At 37.4% G+C, this 27,636-nt stretch overlaps 5 protein-coding genes and 1 long non-coding RNA gene across 12 annotated transcripts; 2 read left to right on the top strand and 4 right to left on the bottom strand.

The window, feature by feature from the left end:
* Window positions 1–563: 563 nt before the first annotated feature.
* LOC148735687 (uncharacterized) lies at window positions 564–2,085 on the bottom strand. Its single transcript, XM_088754758.1, has 2 exons — window positions 1,778–2,085; window positions 564–960 (listed from the first exon to the last, which is right to left on the bottom strand). Exons 1-2 carry the CDS (start codon window positions 2,026–2,028, stop codon window positions 804–806), a joined length of 408 nt encoding a protein of 135 aa, XP_088610884.1. The 5' UTR covers window positions 2,029–2,085; the 3' UTR covers window positions 564–803.
* A 6,760-nt stretch (window positions 2,086–8,845) lies between these two features.
* On the top strand, window positions 8,846–26,966 carry LOC148735682 (uncharacterized). Its single transcript, XR_015998806.1, has 3 exons — window positions 8,846–9,243; window positions 25,061–25,175; window positions 26,238–26,966. It is a non-coding gene; the product is annotated as an uncharacterized LOC148735682 (long non-coding RNA).
* Window positions 10,339–21,739, bottom strand: LOC148735684 (uncharacterized). Its single transcript, XM_088755696.1, has 9 exons — window positions 21,678–21,739; window positions 20,708–20,849; window positions 20,161–20,307; window positions 19,903–20,028; window positions 19,452–19,487; window positions 18,936–18,999; window positions 18,412–18,443; window positions 12,549–12,591; window positions 10,339–12,102 (listed from the first exon to the last, which is right to left on the bottom strand). The coding sequence occupies exons 1-9, from the start codon at window positions 21,737–21,739 to the stop codon at window positions 11,858–11,860; spliced, it is 897 nt and encodes a 298-aa protein (XP_088611822.1). The 3' UTR covers window positions 10,339–11,857.
* Window positions 13,545–15,751, top strand: LOC148735686 (uncharacterized). 2 transcript variants are annotated; one of them, XM_088753552.1, is made up of 3 exons: window positions 13,545–13,951; window positions 14,042–14,153; window positions 14,553–15,751. In XM_088753552.1, exons 1-3 carry the CDS (start codon window positions 13,925–13,927, stop codon window positions 14,792–14,794), a joined length of 381 nt encoding a protein of 126 aa, XP_088609678.1. In that variant the 5' UTR covers window positions 13,545–13,924; the 3' UTR covers window positions 14,795–15,751. The 2 variants fall into 2 exon arrangements, with proteins under 2 accessions (XP_088609678.1, XP_088609677.1); XM_088753551.1 differs by having other exon boundaries at window positions 13,925–14,153.
* Window positions 14,035–18,401, bottom strand: LOC148735685 (uncharacterized). 6 transcript variants are annotated; one of them, XM_088753548.1, is made up of 7 exons: window positions 17,287–18,401; window positions 16,965–17,068; window positions 16,370–16,515; window positions 16,130–16,198; window positions 15,797–15,892; window positions 15,242–15,297; window positions 14,035–15,031 (listed from the first exon to the last, which is right to left on the bottom strand). In XM_088753548.1, the coding sequence occupies exons 1-4, from the start codon at window positions 17,547–17,549 to the stop codon at window positions 16,181–16,183; spliced, it is 531 nt and encodes a 176-aa protein (XP_088609674.1). In that variant the 5' UTR covers window positions 17,550–18,401; the 3' UTR covers window positions 14,035–15,031; window positions 15,242–15,297; window positions 15,797–15,892; window positions 16,130–16,180. The 6 variants fall into 6 exon arrangements, with proteins under 6 accessions (XP_088609674.1, XP_088609671.1, XP_088609673.1 ...); XM_088753545.1 differs by having other exon boundaries at window positions 14,035–15,034; window positions 15,237–15,297; window positions 16,130–16,187; XM_088753547.1 differs by having other exon boundaries at window positions 15,237–15,297; window positions 16,130–16,187.
* Window positions 20,708–26,038, bottom strand: LOC148735683 (uncharacterized). Its single transcript, XM_088753543.1, has 9 exons — window positions 25,049–26,038; window positions 24,810–24,893; window positions 24,305–24,340; window positions 23,965–24,021; window positions 23,258–23,376; window positions 22,796–22,892; window positions 22,222–22,304; window positions 21,089–21,780; window positions 20,708–20,783 (listed from the first exon to the last, which is right to left on the bottom strand). Exons 1-6 carry the CDS (start codon window positions 25,860–25,862, stop codon window positions 22,833–22,835), a joined length of 1,170 nt encoding a protein of 389 aa, XP_088609669.1. The 5' UTR covers window positions 25,863–26,038; the 3' UTR covers window positions 20,708–20,783; window positions 21,089–21,780; window positions 22,222–22,304; window positions 22,796–22,832.
* Window positions 26,967–27,636: the final 670 nt, after the last annotated feature.

The raw sequence follows: 27,636 nt of genomic DNA, 5'->3' as shown, positions 1-27,636 counted from the left end.
ACCGTGAATGATCCAGCAAGGGTGGTCCTAGCAATGCTCGGGGTAGGTTGGGATTGGGCTGAGCAGAAGGAAGGAAGGCTTGTGATTGGTTTGTGGAAGAATGGAGGGAGGTAGCATTGGAAGTGGGATTCATTTGAAGAGAGAGAGAAGGAAGGTTGGGATTGGTAACTCCTGGTGTTGGTATGGACTCAGGGTTAGGGTTAGATCCTGAGATGAAAAATAAAACAAAGAATTTAAATCAGCCATTTGAATTACCATTAAAATAGTGGAAAGATGCGAGAATTACTAGTTTTTTATTGATAAATCTGACAAACAAATATTGAAAATTTTTAAGAGGCAAAGATCCTTATTGCCAGTCGGCCAATCAGTGGTAATGAACATTAAAAGGGTAAATATTGAAAAGTCAGAATTTAAATATCAAAGTTTTTATTTCTCAGCAGATTAATTGGGTTATGTTGTTGCTTTTGTCTTTCAAAGACCACTGGTGATTTTCTTTTTAGTTGCAGCGAAAATGTATTTCCACTTCAAGGAGGCTGTTATTTCCAGGACGCTGTTATTGCAATTCTAACAGGCATTTGTGGGTACTGCAGCCATATATTTTACTCCACTACAGTTATATTCATGTCAACATGCAAATTTGCTAAAGACCAGCCTTTGCAGCACAGTTATCTTGTGGCTTTGCCAAAATTGGCTTTTACTATCTTTACTTATGGGTCACATGACACAGATGTGTATGCACTCAATGCGATCTTTTGGTGCTGACTGCAATGACACAAACCCTTGATTGATTATTAAAGTTTACACTAACCTCCATTTCTCGGGTGTTGCAAAACCATGTATATGCGCCTGGAATTGGAACTCCCCTTGCCATAAATTCTAAATATTTCCTTGGCGTCTGGTATGCCTCTGTAAACTTTTTCCATTTTGCTCCCACGGCTCGTAGACTTGTATAGACGAATTCTATGGAAAGGAAAGTTCAACATCGACACTACGTACAGTTTACAGTGGCTATATGAAATAACATTTGAATTCACTAAATAGTAAATAAAGTATGGGGCAAATCTAAATAGAGATGATCAATGATAAGTTTCTAGACTTGTTTGGCATGTATTATTCCAGTCCATAATCCCCTCTACTCCTTTACCCACTCCCCCTGCCTCAATGATTAGCCTCCTGTCAATCTGGAAATTCTAGTTGAGATTCCTGCTTTCCTTAATTAAATAATTTTACCAATTGCCTGTTTTCACTGTGTAACCATTGCACAGGTAAAGTCAAGAATAGAAGAGATAAGAAAAGTTAAATATCGAAACAGTCTCGGTAAGATTCAGATCTGTGCGTAGTTTAGAGCGATAAGTATTCTGATCAAACTGAAAATCCGTTTAAAGTAAGTCTTCGAGTAACGACTGATAATTCCTTTCTTTTTTAATTTTGATGACGTTGCGTCGAATGACTCTAAATGGGGTGGATCAGGCTAAATTTCGGCCCAACCTTACACGTGTTATAAAAGGTGCTGTTTTTATATATTACGTGCACATTTAACTCCATTGCAGGCCTTACATTCGTAGCAAGTTCACTGCTCATACTTTGGTTTTAATGAATGATCCGAAACAAATAGCTAAAGTATAAGTGGTAAATTTTGAATCCTTTGTCGCGTGGCTAAAATTTGAATTGTTTTGCTCTACCTGGGTTTTACGTGACCACACACTTCTGAGTTTACATTCAGTATTCAATGCAAACAACCTGCATGCGGGATAAAGTGCTTTGGTACTTAACCTACCTATCCAAGTCAACAGCCGCAAGTCCAGCAAAATTTTCCTTGACCAGCTCTTTTATCTTTGCACTCGAATAGTTGCCTCCAATTTTAATGTCTTTCACTCTACCCTCGCGATTCAGCAGTACCCACGGATTTCCACGCGGTGTACACTTCGCCTTTCCCTTCAGCCATACGAACACTTTACTCGTTGACTTTCCTATCGGCTGAGGTGACCCGCAATCGCTTCCAGAGCTGGAATCGCCTGAATCTCCCATGTTCGAATATCCTTGGTCAATTCAGTCAAGTGATTTATTGATGAAATCCAATCGAACAGGCCCTTTTTTGTTCTGCCTTAAAAGCACGAGTCCGGCACGTGAATAAGAAAACCGAAACCAATCAACTTCATTGTAGGGGGGGCCCAGTGGAGTAATATACCAAAAGACTATTTCCGCTATCACACATCGCTTTTGTGTAAAGTAATGGTTTTGAGCCTTCCCGAACCACTCAAGAAGTGGCGTTAGTTAGGGGTTTAAGTCTATTCGCACAGCTCTTTATTCCTTACATTTCGATTACGCAAAAGAAGAAAACACCGCTGGCAGTGGTTTGGAAAAGGAAGAAGGTGGGAGGTGGAAAAATCAACCAGCCATCGCTCAATAAAATGAATAAGAAAGCTGATACCAATCAACTTCATTGTCGGAAGGGAGGGGGGCCCCAGTGGGATGTTATACTAAAACACTATTTCCGCTATCACATCACTATTGTATATAGTAAAGGTTATGAGCGATAAAAATACTCAAGCTTTTCCAAACCACTCTAGAAGTTGCATTAGATAGGGGTTTAAGTGTGTTCACGGAGTGCGCAACAAAAAGAAACCGCAGGGGTTTGGAAAAAGAAGACAGTTGGGACATGGGCGTCCAAAGTAGTAAAGCTCACGTCTAGAGAAGAAATGTATTATTATTTCATGGAAACGTCACCCGTTGTGTGACCCGGTGTTAATTTATTCGAGGAACCGTTGAGAATTTGAATGCGTTATAAGGAATGGGGAACGAAATATGGTCGATTTACAACACTAAGTATTCCGAAATACGAACATGTTAAACATAAGAATGACAAAACTTAGTCACTCCTAGTATGTCCGACGTGGTTTTTGGTGATTTCTGCAGTTTTTGCCTTGCTTTGTAAAGTCGTTTTAAAACAGGTAGAACAGTGATAGCATAGCCATCGTCTTCCCACCCCTTGAGTAGTACTCAAAGTGCTGATAAAATACTAGGCTAAGTACCAGTCAATGAGACAGGCGTTACAAAAAAAAATGAAAATTAAAAAATTAATCACACACTCGCGATTCAGGAGCTAGCCTGCTATCACAACAAATTTCAAGGAGTTTGAGTTTGGTGATTATAATTTATTAGGTAGAATAATTTTCTGAAAGTAGTTTCTGAGGCATTTGTATATTCCCCGATCCTTCAAATTCTCGAGCCTCCCGATAACTTTACCGAAAGTGGTTTCTTTATCCCAAGACGAACTGCACTGAATTCTTTGTCCGATTTTTTCGCAGCCTTTGATGACTTTGATTGATTTAACTTGCTCTTATGTTTATTAGATGTTTAAGAAATCGGAATTCCACTGTACTCTTTATCGCCTTGTTCCTGGCCTCAAAAACTAAATTAACCTAAATTACGTAGTTACTATATTGCGAGGCTTAAACAGGCAAAAAATTACCAATCACATTATCTAGACCTCGCCATTGCCTCCACATCCTATCATCAAGGTACGACTGAAGGTCATCACGTGCTATGCCACGCCGTGCCTTAATTGGAGCCTTCAAATTGGCCCACGCGGATTGTGCTTCTTGGGTGTGTACCCCTGCCAGAGAAAACCTAATTTTGAAAACAATTGTTTAAGTTGAAAAGGCACTGGGGACACAATACTAAAACAATGAATTGAAGAAGAATTGTCTTTATAATCGTAGATCTGCAAACACAACAAGTAATAAAGCTTTTAATTAAAATATGCTGCTTTGAAAAGATAATTACAATAGGCGCTTTAGCGGCAAGCTTTGAAATAAAAAAGAAAGGATTCTGCTAGTGCTTAGAGACTCGAGCAAAAAAAAGATGCTGATAATATAAGGTCAGTCTTCAGTTTTCCTAAAGAAACGGAGTCCTCAAAATGAAGAGGGAAATGGGAGACTAAAATGGCACTGTAGTGACAAGATGCTAAAAAAATGAATTGAAACAGACATGTCTTTATTAACATAGGTCTCCAAACACAAAGTAATAACAACAAAGCTTTTAATTAATTAACAATGAAAAGATAAATATTACAAAAGGCACTTTAGCGGCAAACAGAATTGAAAGTATGCTGCCAAAGTGCGAATTGATAAAGGGTTCTGGAAGAGCCTTAGGACTCAAGCCCCAAAAAAAGAAATGATGCTAAAACAAAGATTCGTTTATTGAAAAATACTGTCTTCCAAAATAAAAGCTACAAAAGGCCCTTTAGAGGCAAAATCAATAAATTGAAAAAGGAGTCTGAAAGAGCCTTAATTAAGACTCAAGGAAAAAGAACTCAAGTGAGAAAGCACACTAGGTGATAGTAACAAAGGCTTTGTGTATTAAAAAATACTGTTTTCCAACACAAATTTATCTTACAAAAGGCACTTTAGCGGCACGCTGCAAGATCAATAAATTGAAAAGGATTTTGCTACAGCCTAAATACTCAAGGGAAAAGAACAGAAGTGTGGAAACACACGAGTTGATAGTAACAAAGGCTTTTTGTTTTAAAAACTACTGTTTTCAAAAACAAATCTTACAAAAGGAACTTAGCGACACGCTGCAAAATCAATAACTCGGAAAAGGATGCTGCTATAACCTAAGGAAGTTTGCAGATCGACCTATTTCAAAGATTTGTTTATTTAAAGTTACTGTTTTCTTTAGTGGCAAAATCAATAAATTGAAAAAGGATTCTGCCAGAGCCTAAAGACTCAAGGAAAAAGAACTTAAGTGAGAAAACACAATGGGTCATAGTAACAAAGGCTTTGTGCATTCAAAATACTGTTTTCCAACAAAAATTAATCATACAAAAGGCACTTTAGCGGCACGCTGCAAGATCAATGCATTGAAACTGAAGGATTCTGCTAGAGCCTAAAGACTCAAGGAAAAGGAACTCAAGTGAGAAAAAACATTAGGTGATAGTGACAAAAACTTTGTGTATAAAATACTGTTTTGCGAAACAAATCTTACAAAAGGCAATTTAGCGGCATGCTGCAAGATCAATAAATTGAAAAAGGATTCTTCTAGAGCCTTAATACTCAAGAGACGAGAACACAAGTGTGGAAACACAATAGTTGATACATACCTACATACATACATAGATAATTTATTTGGTAACGCAGGTTGGTTACTGGCAGCATTAAGCTGATGTGGACCTGCGACAAATCTAGCTTCTATTTAAGTAAAGTAATTACAAAAAAAAGTAGAAAAATCCTAGCATAAATTAAAATGTGAGTAGTGATTCAAACTGGTTTATAATCCTAGCATAAATTTCAATAGAGGTAGTAAGATAAAATTCCTAAAAATATTTACAATTTACCAAATCCTTGTTGCCAACTAGAGCAGTTTGATTAAAAGATATCTTTTCAATAATTGTTGAAAGAGAACGGAGTTTTTTCTTAAATCTGTTATTATCCCCTACGTTCTTAACTGAACGAGGCAAAGAATTCCACGCTATTGCAGACCTATGTCTAAAAGACAGTCTTCCAACATTAGAGTTTGGTAGCTCCAGAGTTAGTTTGAAATTGTCCCTCATATTTCGTATATTTGGACTTTTCCTAATAATTGTTACAACCTGCTCAGGATTGATCCCATAAAAAGCTTTGTGTGTCAGAGAAAGGAGCCTCATCTTATAGAAATAACTTATGGATTTCTAAGAAGACGGTATCACTGATTGGGAATTAGTACCTCCGTGTTGTTTGAAGATAACCTTGGCAGCCCTCAGGTGAATTTTCTCTAAAACACCTAACTTTGCTTACCCCATACAAAAAATTCCATAAGTGATGCTTGGTAAAATTCCCTTAAAATATATGGACTCCAAGATATGAGAGAGAGGGCTTTTGAACCTGCGCAGTTGCTTTACCTTCTTGACCATAGATATTGATAGATCTTTGATGTGGGGTCCAAGCTTAACTTCTTGTAAATCATAAACCCAAGATAGTATGACTTGTTGACAAAGTTAATGGCATGACCAACCAGTTTGACTGGTCTTAAAGGACCAATGAAAGCATTACGGGTAAGAAGCATAACCTCAGTTTTATCGGGATGAATTGTTAAACGTTCCTGCTACACCACTTAGCTATATCAGTTAAATAAGTTTAGATCTTAAGGCTGACATCATCAATGGAATTGCCTATACAATATAGAGTTGTGTCATCAGTAAACATTTCCATCTTTCCACAACAAGGCACTTCAGGCAGATCATCGACGTAAATACTAAAAAGCCTGGGGCCAAGTACTGTGCCTGGGGTACGCCAAACTTGACGGTCACTTCATTAGATCTTTGCCCCTTAACCTCAACAAACTGTTTTCTCTCAGATAAGTAATTTTCAATCAGATTGTTTTGGTTCCCTGATAATCTAAAGGCTTGGAGTTTGAGGGCCATCGTGTTATGACAAATGTAATCAAATGCCTTTTTAAAGTCTATAAACAGTACCCCCCACAGTTTTGTTTTTATCCAGTTCGTGTCTCCAAACTTCAGTCAGGTGCAGCATTAAGAGTTCTGTTGACCTGCCAGTTTTAAAAATCCACTGGCTTTTGTTGGACTTGTTAAAATGGCAGTCAATGGAATCTCCTGTTATGCCCTCGTACACTTTGCTAGGAATAAACAATAGAGAAATAGGCCTAAAGTTACCTCTTTAAGAGCTATGTAACTTTTTGGGTACAGCTTTCCCTTTACTCAGCTTCCATCGAGGAGGGTAAATTGGGGATTTTAAACTTACTTCCATCACACAAGACAGGCCAACTGCTACAGCATCTCCTTCAAGTTTGAGTCCCCTTGGGGTAATGTTGTAAGGGCCACATTCTTTTCCAGGCTTAACTCTTTTATCGATAACCCTTTTAATCTTGTGGACATTAAGTTGTACTGGCTCAATAGTAGGTGTAATTTGGTAAATGTGCTGGTGTTCATTACCACTGGTATCTGTTAGAATATCATTTGCAAGCCTCTCACCAACTTTAGAGAAGAAGTCATTGAAACTGTCAGCCTTGTGTTTAAAATGTATTGTAATAATTCCATCCTCATTTTTAATTGCACTCACATTGCCTTTTGATTTGCCTTGCATTTGACCAGCGTACCAACCTCCAAAAGTCACCTGAGCTCTTTGCACTTTAAAATTTAACTTTCTAATATTCAGCTCCAGCTTCTCTCGTGATCTTAGTTACAAGATTACGTTTTTTGCTATACCGTTTCCATGCATCTGTATCACTTGGGTTCCGCTGAACTTTTCTTAACAAGACATATCTCCTATTCATCTCCTTGATGATATTGCTATTCATCCACTTCAGTCCATTGGTGCGAACCTTTACTTTACAGGATTTTAAACGCTCATTCATTATGTATTTATACAAATACTCACAGGCCCAAGCAACATAATCCACGTCATCAAAAGTTCCACAAATACTCCAGGGTGATGTATCGAGGTCCTGTCTTAGATGGTCAGAGTTAAGGCTCTTAAAATAAGTCACTTATTTCATCACAGGACTTGACTTTTGCCTTCGCAAATTCACCAAAGCATATTCAAGATGGAGATCAGAAATCCCTGGGTCATGACCGCTTGCAAGTTTCACCTTGGATTTGTTGGATGTAAAAATCAGGTCTATGGTTGTGTTTGAAGATTCCGTAATCCTACTCGGTTCTTCAATCACATTCTCTAAACCAAAATGTGTAGCCACTTTTAACAAGCGCTTCCCCATACTTGTTTTGATATTGGAGTCAAAGTCATCCATGATCATAATGTTGAATATTTTCAACCAAAGATCGTCCAAGATTGCTTGGAGCTTGTAGAAGAACTTACCGTGGGTTGGAGGACTGTAGAAGGTTCTTGTAGAAGGCACTTTAGCGACACGCGATCGGAAAAGGATGCTGCTATAACCTAAAGATTTAGGAGAAAAGAAAACAGATCTGCAAACACATTACGTTATACTAACAAATGCTATTATAGCTAAACCCCAACGTTGTTTTTAATCTGTGCCACGAAAGAAATAATAATAATGATAGCATGAAATAGAGCTTCACGACTTCTTTTAGTTGTTAGACTATAAAATGAAACGTACTGTGTTAATGATAAACGAAGGAAAGAAAGATGAACGAAAACTGAAAGAAAGCTGAATCACTCAAATATACCTAAACTGTGGAAAAAAGAAAAAAAAAGGCGAAGTGTTAGTGACCACCCAAAAATCCAGTTTCGATGCCGGGCTATTTCTCGTTCGCATTCTTTTCGCTTTTTTTTTTTTTAAAAAAAGATGGAATGTCTACGAAAGGCAGAATATAATTTTTTCTTTAACTGATAAGAACTCTCATCGATCTTGTTATTTTCTTGTTTTTTTCTTTCTTGTCTTTTTCGTATGGCGCGAACCACATAATCTCTGGAATTTTAGGAAATTTGCAGTTCGACCAGAATATGGTCTTTCATTCTTTTTCTCTTTCTTACTCTCCTTTCTTTCTCCCTTTTTTCTTTATTTCTTTCCTCGAAAACTTCCCGAGTTCACAAATTAAACTCGAGAATTTTTCCAGAACATGACCGCTCTCGCTCGCCCCAGGCTCCCTCCCAAATCGAGGCACGATTGGAAAATCGAGGCTCGATTGGAAAATCGAGGCTCGATTGGAAAATCGAGGCACGATTGCAAAATCGAGGCTCGATTGCAAAATCGAGGCACGATTGAAAAATCGAGGCTCGATTGGAAAAACGAGGCTCGTATGTCGAAGCTTGGCAAAACGAGGAATCGTGGTCGTTTTTGATCAGGTGCTTTTGGGCTCGTTTCCCGGAAACCGTGAATGATCCCCCTTGCTTATGATTTCATACACTGTGTCATCTACATATTTTGGATCATTCACGGTTTCCGGGAAACGAGCCCAAAAGCCCCTGATCAAAAACGACCACGATTCCTCGTTTTGCCAAGCTTCGACATACGAGCCTCGATTATCCAATCGAGCCTCGATTTTGCAATCGTGCCTCGATTTTGCAATCGAGCCTCGATTTTCCAATCGAGCCTCGATTTTTCAATCGAGCCTCGATTTTCCAATCGTGCCTCGATTTTCCAATCGAGGCTCGATTTTCTAATCGAGGCTCAATACGGGAGGGAGCCTGGGGCGAGTGAGAGTGGTCATGTTCTAGCAAACTTGTCGTCGCGAACTCAGGACTTTTTTGAAATTTAAAAAAAAGAACGCGAGAGGGAGAAAGAATATTTTTACACTGCTAAAGAGATGGAGGAAATGGTCCTAAGGTAAGCATTGGTTTCTTCTGGTACATTGTTTTACCGGAGGGTGTTTGTTCCTACTTGCTGCTTCATAGTTTTCGGTTACGTAAGCTCGATAGATTTTCGCGTTCCTATTTTAATTGGTCATTTTTAGCCCAAAAAGGAACATAACTCTTAGGAAATGTGAAAATGGTTTGGACAAAAAAGACTGAGTAGAGGATGAGTAAAACTAACATTCCGGCACCAGAATGCAAGACAGTCACGCGTATGCATAGCTACCAGCTGACATTCATATTAGTGAGAATGGAAAAAACAAAAGCAAAATTTTCTCATCTTGCAAACAAATGGTAAGAAGAATAATGTTAACTATACTTATGTCCATTTTCCAAGACCATAATAGCTCAGCAGCATTTCATGGAACATGTGAAAGTGTGGTGGGATACTATAATTTTTTTGAAGCTAAATTTGTTATCCAATTTTGTGTTTCACTCATTCTATTCAGTTAATTTTGTGAAACACAATCATACTGTGATATTTTTTATAGCAGAGGAATCTATTTTAAATCAAAATTGACTAAATGTTCACAAATGAATGAACGTTGGAGGTTTTTAAAGAAACTGTGGTGCTGTGTCAGTGGGGGTAGATCAATTAAGATGAAATTGTAAACTGGCCACCCTGAAGATTCAAAAAGCTGACGTTTTGAGCATTAACCCTTTGTCAGAGTTAAGGGCCAATACTTGAAACTTCAGCTTTTTGACTCTCTACAGTACAGTGGCTAATTTATAATTTCAACTTCGTTGATATAACCAAATTAAATGTTGACTAGTAAGATTAACATGGACTTGACAATTAAGTTAAAAGAAATTAATTCTTATGAATTAATTTGATAGTTCAGAACAAATAAGATTCCTAAAATGTTAAATATTAACTTTGTAATAGATCCACCAAACTAATCAACTGTAAAAGCTGACACAACTGCAACAGTTCACTTTTAACAAAATAATCAAGTGCTTGTTGAGCTGACCTTAATTTTCATATAGCCTGACCTAGCGCACTTTATTGACTGAAAAAAAAAACCTTAATCCTTATCTGCGATCATGAGTAAAAAAAAAAAGCAAGACATTTTTGATATTAGTAACTGAATTGAATATTTTAATACCTATTAATTTAATAAATACAAGTTGATTTTACCATAGTAAATAATAAACTTAACATCAAATCTGCCATGTTTGTTGTTTAAGTTGAACCTGCTGTATAATGTAATTTTAACTTTGCCTACTCTTCAGTGCAAGGCAAGAATTAAGCCAAGGGGTCCCTACTCTAGATATTAAATCACTGTGCTCTCACCCAAGGAAGCCAATTTCACACCTTTCAGTAAAGTAAACATGGTTGTGGTTAAGGTTTATAGTTTCATAGAAGCCTAAATTTTTGCACTCTTTTAGAAGTCTTCTATATTGCATGTGCAACATCAACTATTAAATTCAAATCATAACTAGTTCCAGTATTCGATCTAGTTCATGTTTTTGTTTCATTTATTTGGAATATTCTACTCTGACACTAAATGAAATGGTTGTGGACTCTTACTGATGTAAAAACAGACTAAAAAACAAAGAAACAAACAAAAAGCAAGTTACCTCATATATATTAAGTACTTCCAAAGCAGCTGGCAATAATTAAAGAAAACCAAAAAAAAAAAAAAAATGTGCTTACTATCCTTAGATGAGGGCACAATATTAAGGTGACTAGCATTTCAGATTACGTGGGTATGAGTACAATTTTAGTATGAGCCTACTTAGACATTTTGCATATGTTGATTTACTGATCGTTTGATGCTTCATTTGTTGTCTTTGTTCTTGTGTTTATGTTTTGTTATGAAACAAGGACAAAAGCTTAGTGTTTTTCAAGCAAAAGAGAATGGCAGTTGAACCTGAAAACATGATTTGAAGTTCAATCAGTTACTTGGGGTCAGAAAGCATGAAATGAAAAATATATTTTGCTGTTTTTTGACATCGTATATTCAAGATTGGTCTGTAATTTTTTAAAATAAGGATTCCACTTTATGATGAATTGTTTACCACAATAAACAACTAAAACCTTGAAAAGCATAAAGACTCTGACATACTGGTGATGGTTTGAATGATGTCAGTTCTTGGAAGTTTGAAGATCATAGTTTGACCCAGACCATTTGTTTTTCAAATGACCCAATATAAAATGTCATGCAATACATATGACCCACTTTGACTAAATTCTAAACTGAACACTTTTAGTTCCTTATAACACCAACCATATTTCCATTAGGAACTGAAGTTTTGGGCTCTACACTTGTTGTTTATCATCAAAACAAAGAACATTTTTAACTTGTTGCTTTATAGCAGCCTCTATTGAACAAATTTTGAAGGACTCTAGCCAGCCTCTACCATTTTTGATGACCATGAAAATATGTGAAATGTATGGGAAAGTGAAATTTTATTGCATTGTCCCAAGTTGTGTTTCTGGAAGTCTTTTAAATTACCCTAAGCAGTTTGATTGTGCATTTTTATATTTGGATCTGCTCTACATGAAATAAAATATGAAAACATCCACAGGTAAACAGAAACAAAGGTGTGGCTGACAAGGGTCCTTTTAAAGTCTTTTTAAACTTTTAACATTCTGGGTGATTTTCCACCATTGGCTTTTTTCTTTTTGAGGTTGTTCTCCTGTCCTTCTTTTTCCTTTTCCTTTCATGTTTAACATGTTCGTTCCCCTCTTCATCTTTATGTTCCCTCTTTTTCTCTTCTTCTGTGTGCTCCCTCACTTCCTCTTCTTTCTTTTGCTCCTTTTTCTCTTCTACTTTCTTCTCCTCCTTGTTGATGTCTACACAACTTTCCTCTATTTCTTGTCCTTCTTCTGGGGAAAAAGTTATAATTTTAGACATTGTAGGCTGACCAGTAATTTTCTTTTTCTTGCTGTTGACTCTCAATCATATATTTCTCTGATAATTATATTGTCCCAGTTTGGAGGGAAATGCTTCATAGATTGCCAGGTTAAGTAGGGGCCTTAGTTAAAAGGGTCAGTAGGAAATTTCCATAATCCATGGTCTCCAGGTCAAGAATATACATTTCCATGTTCTTTCAATATCTTCTAATAGAGTCTAATCATTTTGTTCAACCTTCTGATTAAATTCTTTTGTAGCTCTAATGACATCCTTATGCCATGTTATCCTCTAAAATGCAGTAGGATGCCAGTGGATCAACTAACATCAGAGATGGCCACTTTTACCAACATTAAAATCAGTATCCTTACTGGTTGGTAAAATACTGGTTATTTTACTTATTAGATAATATGCTTCTCACCTGCTTGTGCAAAAAAAATTCCAGATGTACCTGGTAGTGGTTCCTGAAACAAGATAAAAAGTAAAGGGAAGTATGCCATCCACAAGAGTCACGTGTAACTTACTTTTAACAACAAGGGACAATGGCAAAAACCAAGATGCCACTGCCTCAATCTCTTACTTTCCTTTATAACCATGACTATTATAACGTAGATATAGTATTATAAAATGAAATAGTCACTAATGAAATGTACATGAACTAATCTAATTACATGACCTCATATTTCAATGGCAAATTAAAATAGGGCATTCAATACCTTTACTAAACACACTTGGAAAATGATGTTACTAACATGATCTCTATTTACTTAGTTATTTAGGTTGATAAGTTGTTTACATTATAGCATGACCCTTATTTAAAACTATAGTGATAATAGATACTGTCAGTTGTTCCACCTTGCTGTTGTTAATATTATTTGGTCAGGTGTTGATGTTAGTGTTATGCAGGAGGAAGCCATGACAGTTCATTTTGTTCAGTTGTATGTATATTGACATATCTTAAATTATTTTGGTTAAAATGAGAACTAGATCACATGAAGATCATTAAGTAAGTCTGCACAAAATAATGCTTCTCGCAAAGAACCTTGTCCCAAGGGACCCGTCAGTCTGCCCCAAGTGTTGCGGCTCACGAAGAACCTCGTCCCAAGGGACCTCTAAGTCTGCCCCAAGTGTCGCGGCTCACGAAGAACCTCGTCCCAAGGGAACTTTCAGTCTGCCCCAAGTGTCGCGGCTCACGGAGAACCTCGTCCCAAGGGACCAGTCAGTCTGCCCCAAGTGTCGCGGCTCACGAAGAACCTCGTCCCAAGGGACCTTTCAGTCTGCCCCAAGTGTCGCGGCTCACGAAGAACCTCGTCCCAAGGGACCCGTCAGTCTGCCCCAAGTGTCGCGGCTCACGAAGAACCTCGTCCCAAGGGACCTTTCAGTCTGCCCCAAGTGTCGCGGCTCACGAAGAACCTCGTCCCAAGGGACCCGTCAGTCTGCCCCAAGTGTCGCGGCTCACGAAGAACCTCGTCCCAAGGGACCTTTCAGTCTGCCCCAAGTGTCGCGGCTCACGAAGAACCTCGTCCCAAGGGACCTGTCAGTCTGCCCCAAGTGTCGCGGCTCACGAAGAACCTCGTCCCAAGGGACCTTTCAGTCTGCCCCAAGTGTCGCGGCTCACGAAGAACCTTGTCCCAAGGGACCCGTCAGTCTGCCTAAGTGTCACGGCCCACAAAGAACCTCGTCCCAAGGGACATGCGAGTTTTTTAAACACGAAGGCGCGCTATATAAGGAAGTCTTCCCTGGGAAGACCTTGGCTCATTTGTCACTCACCGTTGACGTGCGCGGGTCAAATTTAAAATGGCGGCCGATTTGAACACTCGAAAGGTAAGGTATACGAGAATTGCTGTGCCTTTCCTGTCTTTACTTGCCCTAGAATTGAAATATCTTTACCTAACACCAAGTAGTACTTCACAGATTAGAATTTTATTAGACGAAAGTTTAATCGAGGAGCTGAACGGTTGGCTTACCGTGAACAACGGGGAGATCGTTCGAGTAGAGAAACCACGAAAGAAAAAATCAACGCCAGGTAAGTTGGCTCTTCAACGAATCATATTTACAACAAGATAACAAACTGATATTATTCCACTATTCGCAATGTATATGCCAAAATAATGTAATGTCCGATCCGAGGGGGTATTGTATAATACTGTCAGACCGTGATATATAAATATTCAATGTGCTGTTTCCAATGATCGGGAACTCGCAAAACGGATAAATATTTCAAGGCCATACTTTGGGTCATACTTTTTAATCTAAATTGTATGACCTTTTCTGCTAGCTACAAAATCTTATGGGCTTTTTAGTTTGCCGAAACATATTTTTACCCGCCATTTGCAACTTTCTCGAACGATGTCCTTACAGCGCTTTACCAGTTCAAAACAGGTTATGTTCTCATGCATCATTCTAATTTTGCTTTCTTTGACAGTTTCCGAAGACAAGGAAGCCACGGAAACTGCAGCGGCTACATGTGTCGAGCTGCAGCACGAGCTCATTAGTCAAGAGATCGACAATAGATGTTTTTTATACAATTCTAAACCGCCACGGTTTATAGCGCGATCTTATTTACATAGCCAGGAAGGAAGCATTGGGATGTTACGTGGAAGATTTTTGAAAGGTCATGCCAGTCTGTGTTGTGGAAGATCTTCGGAAACAGCGGCCAAATCCTGATGGAGTGCCCTACTGTGCTCACCGTCGTTCATAAAATCACCATTACAATACTCCATGAGCAACTCCCTCCAAAATAGTATACATTTCTTTGTATAGTGACAATAAGGTACAATAGAAGCTATATTGTTTCACTATACACTGTATGCCCTAATTCTGAACTCCACTATGCATTATCTTGAGGGATTGATCAGCATTTTCCATGTTCTTCTTCCACTGCTTGTACCTTAGGTTGTGATCCTACTAGGAGAAAAAAAAGGAATTGGGTTGTAGTTTATATCCTCTCAATAGAGATTATACACAGATGCTATTTATAATAATTGTCATTGAGTCGCAAAGATTTCTGAGTATATGAATCCAAAATATTCAAGAGAATTAAATGAGCATCATCAACTGAAAAAAGGAGTCATTTCAACAGAAGATGGAAAAGCAACTGAAATAATACTTTGCCTTGAACCATCCTTGATCATCAATAAACTCATTCCAAGACCAAAACTACATCATCTCTGAAAAGGAAAGCAAACAAGTAGTAGCCTTATATCGTGACACTTTAAGAGCTTCTGCAAACAACCTAGAAGCTGCCAAATACACACCAGGCAAGGCATATGGCAAAGCCTACAAGCATCGTCACTATTCTATACATGTAAATACAAGTACTGTCTTGAATAAAATAGATGCAAATGTGAAAGAGACACTAATTTCAAATGAATTCAGTCTTGATAATAAGTTGTGATTGATCATGACCATAGATAGATTACAACAATAACAACTTTATCAGTGAGGAAAAAAATGCCAATGTGTTGTAAATTGTAAAGTGCACTCAATACATGACATGATACAAGTGAATGATTTAGTACTTTTTTTGATCAACAAACACCAAAAGTCTTGTTTATGTTTGATGCCTTTAGATTATTAGATAACATGCTGGTAACAGATTAAATAAATTATTACAAAACTGAAGAGCACCACACAGTCATTGACATATGAACTTTTATACATACTTACCATGCCAGATGTCAAAGGAATTCTTGATGCCTCTTTGCTCAAACCAATTCTTCAATGATCTGACACAGTCATGGGCCACCTCTGTTAAGTTGTACGCTAAAAGCAGGGGTATGTTTGATCTGTTATGGTTTTTAGTAAGACAGAAATCCCACATCATAACAGCCAAAATGGAGAAACAGAGCTATCGATTTATTAAAAGTGCTGCAGGGGGGGGGGGGGGGCAAAAATCACAAAGATGACGGATAAGATGATAGAAGTGGAAACAGGCTTTCAGAAAAGTGAGGCACAAGTTATCAAATTCATGGGGCTTAGCATTTGGTTGGAATTGCTTACCTCATAGAGATAGCTGTCACTGTAGAATACACTCATGTCTGGCATCTGTTATCATACACTGAAAGAGTACTTAGAATAAAAAATGAATGGAAGGAAACTGAGCATTGAAAATAACTTGAATGAAGGTACAAAATGACCTAGCACTGCATAAGGTGTTATTTCAAATTTTGCCCACTGCAAATAACTTCAACAACACTGAACCCACACAACGAACAAGTAGCTGGTTGCATGTCAACTTACATCCCCACTTGCAATATAGCCTTGTGTAGCTTTAACTTCTGCCCTTGCATCAGCCATTGTCTTGTTGCACAATTCCTGAACTACAGACCTATATCCAAATCCCTGGTCTTTATATACTGCCAAACGAAATGATACAGCCCAATAAGCTGCAAGGTACAGTAAAAGCTAGATTTAAATCATGATATATATCTTGTTAACCAAGTGCGAGGGCCGTACTGGGAGAATATCGGGCTGAGGTCTTGACAGTATGGACCGAGTGCAGGGAGGTCCATACAAAAAAAGACCGAGGGCCGATATTCTCCTAGTACAGTCCCGAGTAAGCTTGGTTAATAAGAGATTTATCATACGACTGAAGAAAGCTTTTTCACAAGTGCAGGATCATTCAGGACAATGCCTGGTCCAATACTTAGAGAATATTGGACTGGCAATAGAGCATTTTGATTGGTTGATTTTAGATCCTGGCCCTCTGGCTGCCTGAGTCTTGTAATAAAGTTTATTACAGACTTCACAACACTGCTGTTAAAACACAGGGAGGATCACATCCTAGAAATATTAAAGATAGTGTACAACAGTGTATACGTTAAGAACCACATACTTGTGTCTATTGTTTTGTCCATCACACAGCCAATGCCAGCGGCCTCAGTAAAACCATGATACTGAGTTTCAGTAAATCCAGTACATGTGAATGCAGGAACCATTCTGCAAATATATATTTTCTTAGTATCACTCACCTGAGCATACAGATTTATTACAAGAAACAAAACATGGGAGAACAGAATGGAAAGCCATAATTTACATAATCGAAGAGGATATATTTGTACATGTAAACTCTTCATATATATGAGACAAACTTTCCTGGGATATTTTTCTTCGATAATGCTTACTTGCAAAGTAGGTCATGTACATATTATACTCACCTAACATTGGCGTAGTACTTTGCAGGGTGTCCCAAAACTCCAAAACTGAGCCAAGTAACTGAGTCATTACACACAGGGAACTTCAATCTTACAAACGTGCCCTTGGCTTGAAAAAGTAGCTGAAGCCTATTTGTAATCTTCGCAACAAAATTCTCAAAATGGATTCTCGGCCATTCGAGCACATCAGTCTTGGTGATGGATGAAGAGCTACTATCCACAGCTGATGAACAAATCATTTCAAAATACGAGAGAAGTCTTTCCATTAAATCAGTATTTTGCGTCTGTCTACCTATACCAAGAGCCGATTTAGCGTTGCTTACCCTCTGTTTGATAGCTTCCAAACGACTTTGCTGATCCTTTTTTACTTCAATTGTCAGACTGAAAATGGGTTTCGTTCCGCTGGATCTCGCCGTTCATTTGCACGTTTGTTGATTTTTGTACGTTTCTTTTTATCTGGAGGGGGAAAGCTGTCCATTTTCCGAGTCGAATCGTAGAATAACCTCAACAAAAGGTCTCACAGTAAGAGAGATTCTCTCAGACAACTCCGATCTTACGAAGCGAAGTGACGATTATTTCGTTCGCGTTACCGCTCGATCGGGCCTGGAATATATCGCATATTGGCGCATAAATTCACTGGAACACTGCTTGCCACGGTACCGGTGAAATGAAGACTCACAATAGACAAAGATAGCCCCACGGATAGCCTGTTGGGTAGGGGAGGCTCAAAATGGCGGGCGATTTGAATTTGACTGTAACAACGCAAGTTTTTTACACGAAACGAGGAAATATTGTACTCCAAACAAAACTATTCACAGAAAAATAACTCTACTAATATTTTGCGACCGTTTCTGGGTATGTTTTATTGCTATTGACAAGTATAACAAATACTAAGTGTTCGTTGCGGCTCTCCTCATCGTCCGCCATCTTTATTTTTTGGGTGAATTCAAAATTAGGGGGAGGAGCTAATGCCCTTTTATAGCGCGCCTTCGTGTTTAAGTTTAAGTCAACTTTTTTTGGTCAATGATCTATGGAACATACAATGCAATATGTTATGGTAGGGTTTTCATAATGTAGCATACTACCAATAATTTTATGTGACATTTTAATGTGCACTACTTCCCTTACCTCATTTGTTTTGCTTGTGTTCGAATCTTCATCTGTCAGGAGGAGAACTAGTCTCAGTATGTAAAAATACACAATTTAATATACCTATATTTTACTATAATTGCTCAAGCAATACAGGTGATGATGATTTATCCAGTAAATTACAGAATTGTGTGGCGACTTTCATTGTTTATCAGGTAACAAATATGAAATTAATAAGCCCTCAACACATAACTTAACATATGACCAGTGTTGATTTTTGGCATTAAGGCAATTTCTTCTGAAATTTTTTAAAGAAAGATGTTATCTCTGTTTTTAGGAACATCATGTAGCCCTAATGTTTGTCCTTATTTTCTGCTTATTATCACTGAGCAAGGCAGATTACCTGTAATTTTCTTGTTGGGTTGCATTACCTTTGCTAAGACTGGGTCTGCTTTTCATGCATGTTCAGTATCATTTGAAGGTACTTCATTTTTATTCTTTACATTGTTTTTTTCATTTTTTTGGTAATTACTAGTTTAATACATAATATTTGTATTCCTCACCTAGTATTGTGGATGAAGGGTCACCCTCCAACTGCAAATCGGGAATATTTCCTTGGAATGTCACCTGCAGGCAAAATGAGGAAAGCCATCATGTGACCCAGAATTAACATTTCTTATTTCCTTACCATTAACAATTTCAAAATTTATGCTTAACTCTATGAATAAAACTCAGGTCATAACCCAAACTTTCAACCTGGGTATACAAAATGAATAGTCAAAAAAGATGATTTTGTCTTTTAATAATAATCAAACTGAAAAATTAGGCTGTGTGGAGAAAGAAACGGTTTATACTAAAGACTGGCTATGGTGATAAGAGCTTTCCAGTTTACTTCTTCAATAATACACATTCTTTTTTTCTGTTTTGATCACTTGTGCCATTTTGCTTCATGTCACACACTCATAGGCAGATAATTTGCAGCAAATTGACCAGTCCGAGCATACACTTTACTTAATATGTGGTGTTGTATCATACATTCAAAGATAAGTTGTTACTATGTGTATTCACTTTTTTCTAACCTCTGATCCCAGAAGGGATTTAATCTCTGCCTCATCCTGGATTTAAAAAAAAAAACAAGTTAACAGAATCAAAGATAAGGTTTAATACATAAATTCCACAGTATTTACCAGGGTAGCTGTTTGAACACTTTACAACTGTGACTTTCAAACCTCATGCAGGCACATTGGTGAATATGCAAGCAAAAATCCCCTCAAAATTCATACTTGTATTATGTATCTCATAATGATTAATTTTGTGTGCTAAGAAATACCAGGAGATAGCATATCATTTGCCATATTTTTTCCACCACCTCTAAAAATCAGGATTAAAAGGGTATTTTGAACAAATTTGAATTCACCAAACGCATTCCATTTGCCTTCTTGAAATAACACAAGTATATTTTAGACTCCAACTCCAGATTTCTAGTACTGTAGTTGTTATTTGTTTTATGCAATATTATTATTTACTTACTCTCTCATGAATATGAAGCACCTCTGGTCTCTCCAAGAGGTCTCCATGTTTTACCACTTCCCTACCTCTTTGGATAGAGAAGTGTAATGGGAGAGCATTGTTGGAGCCTGCCCAGTCATATACTTCCTATATCATTTAAACAGGAAAAAAGGTTAGATTTCTTTTTATAAAAAGCTATCTGCCAATCACTGTATGTCTACATAATTTTACCAAAGTGCTATTTACAGTTTAATAATTTGTATCATTGTTTATATGTACCTGGAAGAAGGCACCTTTGATGAACTGGCACTCTTCCTTGCCGTTTGAGTGGCGGAGGATGATTTTCACTTTCTCTTTTTTTTCTTCCCGACTGACATCTGTAACTCGGGCTGGTCGGGCTTTCCTTATCTTGCTTGATTCTTTAATCTTACAGAATAAATACATGACAACCTCAGTAATATTTCATTGATAATGTAGAAAAAAGATCTTGAAATTTCTGCTGCTAAGTCTTAAAAGAGAAAGTGGTAATTATAGCAGTTTTTTTGGTAACAAGTATTATTTATGTTGAATCACTTCATTTCACTCATTTCCTCTCCTGTTTGGGGATATGTCTCTGAAACTTGGGCCATACTTTGATGGCTGGTGCTTGTTTTGGCTCCTGAAGTCTTAAAGGAAGCCTTCTAAAAATAATCCTCATTTCATTGCCTGACTTTCTCCTAATGTGTTCTTTATTTTAGTTTATTTGCAACAGGTAATCATGCCATGATTGACATAATTGATATTGGCATTATTTGTGCAATATAAGTATTTGGGAAAAGCTATTTACCTTGTCATCCTCTATTGCCTTTTGCAATGCACTCTCCTGCTCCCTCTTAAGTGAATGATCCTGCTCTAACCTCTCCCTTTTGGAAACAATGAATAACTTAAGGTGAATCTCACCAGCATTCACTTTGATTTGCTGCATCTGTCTGGATAATCAAAACATATTAACCACTTAATTTGCATACACCTAGGTCTTTTTAATGTTTGTTAATTGTGAAAAAGACATTGTTTGACACAGCTTAGTATCTGATGTATGAATAACACATCAGACTTGAGCTATATGAGTTTATGAAAATTTTCTGTAAGATCATAAGGTTGTCAATGGGTAACAAGCTGGAAATAATGATTTCTTCCTTTATCTTATCGAATATTAAAGACCTCTTACCATTGCCCTTTTTACTGCATCCACCACATCTTCCTTTGTTGCTAATTTTAGGTTGTCTCCTTGTTATAAGAATCCAAAATAAAACAATTTTGTTTCCAGCCATCTTTAAGTCAAATCAGATCAATATTAACCTATGATGTTCAATTTTTAAAAAGGGGCCAAAAAGACACATTAAAACAATTTACCAAAAATTGGCAAGATTTATGCAAGGTCAAACTGGTATGTAGGTAGTATACTGGTGCCTGATGATGGCTTGGGATATTGTACATGACTGCAAGTCAACCTTAAAATTAAAGAGTACATTATCTTTAAATTAATATAATACTTAAGGTAAGGGAAGCGCTTTTAAAGCAATGGGAGTTTTTCCTCAAACTTCCTAATGTTTATTGTTTGTTTTGACTTGTGCCCACACATAGTGATGACATTAAAATTGAATGAATACAGACTGACTTGCAGGCATGGGATCCTTTTCAAACATTCCAAACTGAACGTTGTTTGCCAAGAAAAGCTTATTACTATTATCAATACAAAATTCCCTTCATTAACATTTACCAACCTTTTCAACAAATTGTATTTTGAGGCTATTTACATTCTTAAAATGCTCACCACAAAACACTCTATGAGGATAGGCTGAGAAGTTGTGGGTGCCATTATGAGTAAATCGGACCCTGCACTTCCAAATTTTCTTTTCACTGTCATAAAAAATAACAAAATGGTAAGAAGAGTTTGAGAACATTGACAATTATGGGCATTATTGCATCTATTATTGGTGCGTAGCGGTTGTTATGGGGCACTAAATATAGCATAAGGAAACACAACATAGACTAGAAGATAACAGGATATTTTGATATGCTCAGTACTACAGAAAGTAAAACACCCTGTTATAAGTACATCCTGGAAGGGAACAGGAGATGTCAACATCCCTTAATAATGAAGAAACATATCTATGCACACACTCTTTACAGTACACAATATCAGTACTTCAGATGTATCCATTTTTAAATATTAGTAAAGTGTGAGAATTACATTACAATCTTGATGTTTAGCCATTAAGACTTAAAAAACTTTTGTAACTTTGACCTTTTTGTCTCGTATCTTAGTAAACATCCAAAACACGGATAGTAATTCAATACCTTCTCTCCCAGATCTGGATTTTTCTTTAGTTATCCAAAAGTATAAGTTTCCATGATTGATTCCATGTAGAATATTCAGAATCCTGATGATTTAAGAGAGAGATAAACATATTTGATTACTAATTAAAATTAATTACTACTTAATGTGAAATGTAGCATGCATGCATCATACAGTGGATATTAAAAATCTTGAATACCCTTTGTGATGTTTGTGAGTGATGTTTGTGCGTGATGTTTGTATTTCAAATTGTAATGTAATTTATGTTTGAAAACACAGAAACCAATCAGTTGGAGTAGCCTTCTATGTACAAATAAATTGTCATGTGGGTACACATTGCACCAGGTAAGCATGGTCACTTTTGATGTCTCCATGTGTTTTTAAGTTATATACACAGAAAAGTTTAAAGGCACGGTTCATGCATATGTCTCTCAATAAGAAAAATTAACTATTATGAACTATGATTTTAACCTACTTATTTTGTCACTGTGACTTAGTGTAATCGGAAGCTGTTTCTGCAGAGTGCAGCCTGCTTTTAGAGATAAAAATAACCTTTTATTAACTATTGATAGTCACCTTATCACATCAGGTATGTTGTCACCTTCTTGTAGGATCACTGTAACCATGCTTCTCTGGTCAGACCTGGCCTGGTGACACATCTAGATACACAAATCTATAAATTAAAGTAGAGTTAGATTTAATGTTATTTCTTTTGGTGTTATGATGCAACACAGTGCATTGTTGCAATGCATGCATTAGGACTATATGTCACCTAGAGAAATTAAAGTTGACAGACAGTAACTGTAGTATACTTTTCCAAATGGGTCTGTTCCTCAGCAAGTGAAATTGACATATGACAAATGTGGCTTCACAAAAGTTTACAGGCTATTTTTATTTCAAATGTGACTGCTAATATATTTTACTTCTCATTAACTCAACACATTGACACCTAGGCATGCTAACTGTATTTATTTACAACAGTTTCCTTGAAAATTGCAAGCCATCCGGGCAAACATAACATCGCTATTGAACACAAACCTCCTCATTTGTCAAGTTCAAAAAGATTGGTAGGAGAATATCCTCATGGGCTGATGCTACCTCCATCAGCACTTGTTCACAGTAAAGCACATCCCATGCTCTGTCCACACACCATTGCACTGCAAAATTATTATATTGTGGTCTACAAATAGTAGTGGTATTCAATCAAACTGTCATCCTTTAAAGACATCTGTGTCAAAATCTTCTAAGGGTTGGGTTTTTTTCAAACTCTTCTTCCATTTTCCTTCTTGAAATAACAAGTATATTTTAGACTCCAATTCCAGATTTCTAGCACTTTTGTTATTTGTTTTATGCAATATTATTATTTACAAATAGTAACAGTGTTCAATTGAACTGTCACCATTAAGGACCTGTGCCAAAATCTTCTAAGGGTTGTTGTTTTTTTTTTGTTTTGTTTCCATTCCCCAACTCATGCTGTAGTTTGAAATATGAATCAGACAGCTACATAGGGTATAAGCAAGGTTAAGCTTTCTATTTTAAGTTCAAATGCTACTTTTGGCATGAATATTGTTTTGTATATGGTGGAAATTTATCTAATGTCATCATCCAGGGAGAGCCCTGCATGTAATTGCATTAAATTATTGACAATAATTCCAACATACCTTGATTATTCAGATCCAGAACTCCTAAGGAACTCATAAATTATTGAAAATATTATTAAATTATTGACAATATTTCCAACATACCTCGAGTATTCAGATCCAGAACTCCTAAGGAACTCATATCCTCTTCTACAACCCCAGCTTAAATGTAATGGCACAAAATTGAATGACTTTCAAGAACATTACTTATTGTGCATTACTTCATGCTACAAAACTGCACTAGTCAGTCAGTCTATCCGTCTATATCACACTGTACTCTACCATAATACTGTAGATTATCCTATTCTTCATCAACAGGAGACCCAATTGTTCATCTCTCTTGTTTTTCAATTAAATTATTGAGTAAATAAAATTATGTTCAAGCTAATCCCACTTTGGCTTTTTTAAGTGTATCTGTTTTTTAATCCATTTTATCGAAACATACCTGTTTCCCACTGTTCTGTGCCAGTTAAATGACATGCTATAATAAATGTAAAAAAAATATATGGTGTAAAAATTTCCTCCTTTTTGATTTAATTTCTTGATCAGTCTCACATAAATATTGTTGATTTACATCATACCTAATGTGTAAATCTGACTTGGCTTACTTTTTTAGGGCACTTTCTCAGTGTTAAGACTTAAAACACTGGCTTTTAATAGTGCTCTGTAAATTTGCCTTATAAATGGTATTACATGATACAATTTGAAATCATCTATGTAAACTATCTGCAGTTTTAAACTTGATTTCTAGTGTAATGTGCATGCTTTTTTCAGAAAATATCCTTACCCACCCCGGAGATAACTATTAGATATTCCAATCAGGATTGGGTTTTTGGTGTGCAATAGCCAAAGATCATGATTTTGGGGGGGGGGGGGGGTGGGGGGGGGTCATAGAGAAAAAATAAAAAAACCAGCATTTGATGCTCTTTAATCATTCACCATGGTATTACCTGAGTCAACATTTACTGGGTTACTAGCTAAATAGCTCCTGTCGAGGTCACTGGTATCCATGTCATCAAAAGCAGAAACACCATCTGTTCAAAAAACAACACAACACAGTTTTGAATTGTGTCACATCATAATCATATACGGGCAGAGGGGTCACCTGCTTCCAGTCAAGATGCAAATGGAAGATTGAATAAAAAACAACTAAGTTTATAACTAGTGTGCAAATCAATCAAACACTTACATTCACTTGTAGGCAATGTCAAGTCCACTTGATTAACAACACCACTTGCTACCCTTGCTTCATCACTGGAAGTCCCTGGCTGGATGACTGAGTTTGTCACACTTGTTTGAGATGAGCTGAGATTTGGGTGAGTGGTTGATTGTTGAGAAAGCGAGGAAGGGTTGGAATTGAGCTGAGCAGAGGGAAGGGAGGTTTGGGATTGGTTTGTGGAGGGTGGGTTAGAATTAGGCTGAGCTAGGAAAATGGAGGGCTGGAATTGGTTGGTGGATGGTGGGTCTGAATTGGGCTGCTCAGGGTGATGGGAGGGATGGGATTGGTTTGTGGGGGGTGGGTTGGAATTGGGCTGAACAGAGGGAAGGGAGGGTTGTTGTTGGTTTGTAGAGAGTGGGTTGGAACTGGGCTGAGCAGAGGGAAGGGAGGGTTGTTGTTGGTTTGTAGAGAGTGGGTTGGAACTGGGCTGAGCAGAGGGAAGGGAGGGTTGTTGGTTTGTAGAGAGTGGGTTGGAACTGGGCTGAGCAGAGGGAAGGGAGGGTTGTTGTTGGTTTGTAGAGGCTGGGTTGGAACTGGGCTGAGCAGAGGGAAGGGAGGGTTGTTGTTGGTTTGTAGAGGCTGGGTTGGAACTGGGCTGAGCAGAGGGAAGGGAGGGTTGTGGTTGGTTTGTAGAGGCTGGGTTGGAACTGGGCTGAGCAGAGGGGAGGGAGGGTTGTGGTTGGTTTGTAGAGGGTAGGTTGGGATCGGGCTGAGCAGAAGGAAGGAAGGCTTGTGATTGGTTTGTGGAAGAATGGAGGGAGGCAGCGTTGGAAGTGGGATTCATTTGAAGAGAGAGAGAAGGAGGGTTGGGATTGGTAACTCGTGGTGTTGGTATGGACTGAGGGTTAGGGTTAGATCCTGAGATGAAAAATAAAACAAAGAATTTAAATCAGCCATTTGAATTACCATTAAAATAGTGGAAAGATGCGAGAATTACTAGTTTTTTACTGATAAATCTATGACAAACAAATATTGAAAATTTTTATGAGGCAAAGATCCTTATTGCCAGTCGGCCAATCAGTGGTAATAAACATTAAAAGGGTAAATACTGAAAAATTAGAATTTAAATATCAAAGTTTTTATTTCTCAGCAGATTAATTGGGTTATGTTGTTGCTTTTGTCTTTCAAAGACCACTGGTGATTTTCTTTTTAATTGCAGCGAAAATGTATTTCCACTTCAAGGAGGCTGTTATTTCCAGAATGCTGTTATTGCAATTCTAACAGGCATTTGTGGGTACTGCAGCCATATATTTTACTCCACTACAGTTATATTCATGTCAACATGCAAATTTGCTAAAGACCAGCCTTTGCAGCACAGTTATCTTGTGGCTTTGCCAAAATTGGCTTTTACTATCTTTACTTATGGGTCATATGACATAGATGTGTATGCACTCAATGCGATCTTTTGGTGCTGACTGCAATGACACAAACCCTTGATTGATTATTAAAGTTTACACTAACCTCCATTTCTCGGGTGTTGCAAAACCATGTATATGCGCCTGGAATTGGAACTCCCCTTGCCATAAATTCTAAATATTTCCTTGGCGTCTGCTATGCCTCTGTAAACTTTTTCCATTTTGCTCCCACGGCTCGTAGACTTGTATAGACGAATTCTATGGAAAGGAAAGTTCAACATCGACACTACGTACAGTTTACAGTGGCTATATGAAATAACATTTGAATTCACTAAATAGTAAATAAAGTATGGGGCAAATCTAAATAGAGATGATCAATGATAAGTTTCTAGACTTGTTTGGCATGTATTATTCCAGTCCATATTCCCCTCTACTCCTTTACCCACTCCCCCTGCCTCAATGATTAGCCTCCTGTCAATCTGGAAATTCTAGTTGAGATTCCTGCTTTCCTTAATTAAATAATTTTACCAATTGCCTGTTTTCACTGTGTAACCATTGCACAGGTAAAGTCAAGAATAGAAGAGATAAAAAAAGTTAAATATCGAAACAGTCTCGGTAAGATTCAGATCTGTGCGTAGTTTAGAGCGATAAGTATTCTGATCAAACTGAAAATCCGTTTAAATGAAAGTCTTCGAGTAACGACTGATAATTCCTTTCTTTTTTAATTTTGATGACGTTGCGTGAAATGACTCTAAATGGGGTGGATCAGGATAACTTTCGGCCCAACCTTACACGTGTTATAAAAGGTGCTGTTTTTATATATTACGTGCACATTTAACTCCGTTGCAGGCCTTACATTCGTAGCAAGTTCACTGCTCATACTTTGGTTTTAATGAATGATCCGAAGCAAATAGCTAAAGTATGAGTGGTAAATTTTGAATCCTTTGACGCGTGGCTAAAATTTGAATTGTTTTGCTCTACCTGGGTTTTACGTGACCACACACTTCTGAGTTTACATTCAGTATTCAATGCAAACAACCTGCACGCGGGATAAAGTGCTTTGGTACTTAACCTACCTATCCAAGTCAACAGCGGCAAGTCCAGCAAAATTTTCCTTGACCAGCTCTTTTATCTTTGCACTCGAATAGTTGCCTCCAATTTTAATGTCTTTCACTCTACCCTCGCGATTCAGCAGTACCCACG

The sequence above is a fragment of the Stylophora pistillata genome, chromosome 3, assembly GCF_964205215.1.
Source record: "Stylophora pistillata chromosome 3, jaStyPist1.2, whole genome shotgun sequence".
NCBI lineage: Eukaryota > Metazoa > Cnidaria > Anthozoa > Scleractinia > Pocilloporidae > Stylophora > Stylophora pistillata.
The sequence above is the reverse complement of the archived record's forward strand: the minus strand, read 5'-3'. Positions and strand labels throughout refer to the sequence as shown.

Excerpts from the sequence above, each read along its gene's own strand:
- LOC148735686 (XM_088753551.1), top strand. The coding sequence starts at position 13,925 with ATGGCGGCCGATTTGAACACTCGAAAGGTAAGGTATACGAGAATTGCT. Across the intron at positions 14,154-14,552 it reads AAAGAAAAAATCAACGCCAG|TTTCCGAAGACAAGGAAGCC; the intron begins GTAAGTTGGCTC and ends TTTCTTTGACAG.
- LOC148735687 (XM_088754758.1), bottom strand. The coding sequence starts at position 2,028 with ATGGGAGATTCAGGCGATTCCAGCTCTGGAAGCGATTGCGGGTCACCT. Across the intron at positions 961-1,777 it reads GCGGCTGTTGACTTGGATAG|AATTCGTCTATACAAGTCTA; the intron begins GTAGGTTAAGTA and ends TCCTTTCCATAG.
- LOC148735685 (XM_088753545.1), bottom strand. The coding sequence starts at position 17,549 with ATGGAAAGACTTCTCTCGTATTTTGAAATGATTTGTTCATCAGCTGTG. Across the intron at positions 17,069-17,286 it reads AAGTACTACGCCAATGTTAG|AATGGTTCCTGCATTCACAT; the intron begins GTGAGTATAATA and ends ATATATTTGCAG. Across the intron at positions 16,516-16,964 it reads GGACAAAACAATAGACACAA|CTTATTGGGCTGTATCATTT; the intron begins GTATGTGGTTCT and ends TGTACCTTGCAG.
- LOC148735683 (XM_088753543.1), bottom strand. The coding sequence starts at position 25,862 with ATGAATCCCACTTCCAACGCTGCCTCCCTCCATTCTTCCACAAACCAA. Across the intron at positions 24,341-24,809 it reads CCCAGTAAATGTTGACTCAG|CATGTCATTTAACTGGCACA; the intron begins GTAATACCATGG and ends CATTTATTATAG. Across the intron at positions 24,022-24,304 it reads CACAGAACAGTGGGAAACAG|CTGGGGTTGTAGAAGAGGAT; the intron begins GTATGTTTCGAT and ends ATTACATTTAAG.
- LOC148735684 (XM_088755696.1), bottom strand. The coding sequence starts at position 21,739 with ATGGCACCCACAACTTCTCAGCCTATCCTCATAGAGTGTTTTGTGGTG. Across the intron at positions 20,029-20,160 it reads TCAAAGGTGCCTTCTTCCAG|GAAGTATATGACTGGGCAGG; the intron begins GTACATATAAAC and ends TAAATGATATAG. Across the intron at positions 19,488-19,902 it reads TGCTTCATATTCATGAGAGA|GATGAGGCAGAGATTAAATC; the intron begins GTAAGTAAATAA and ends TTTTAAATCCAG.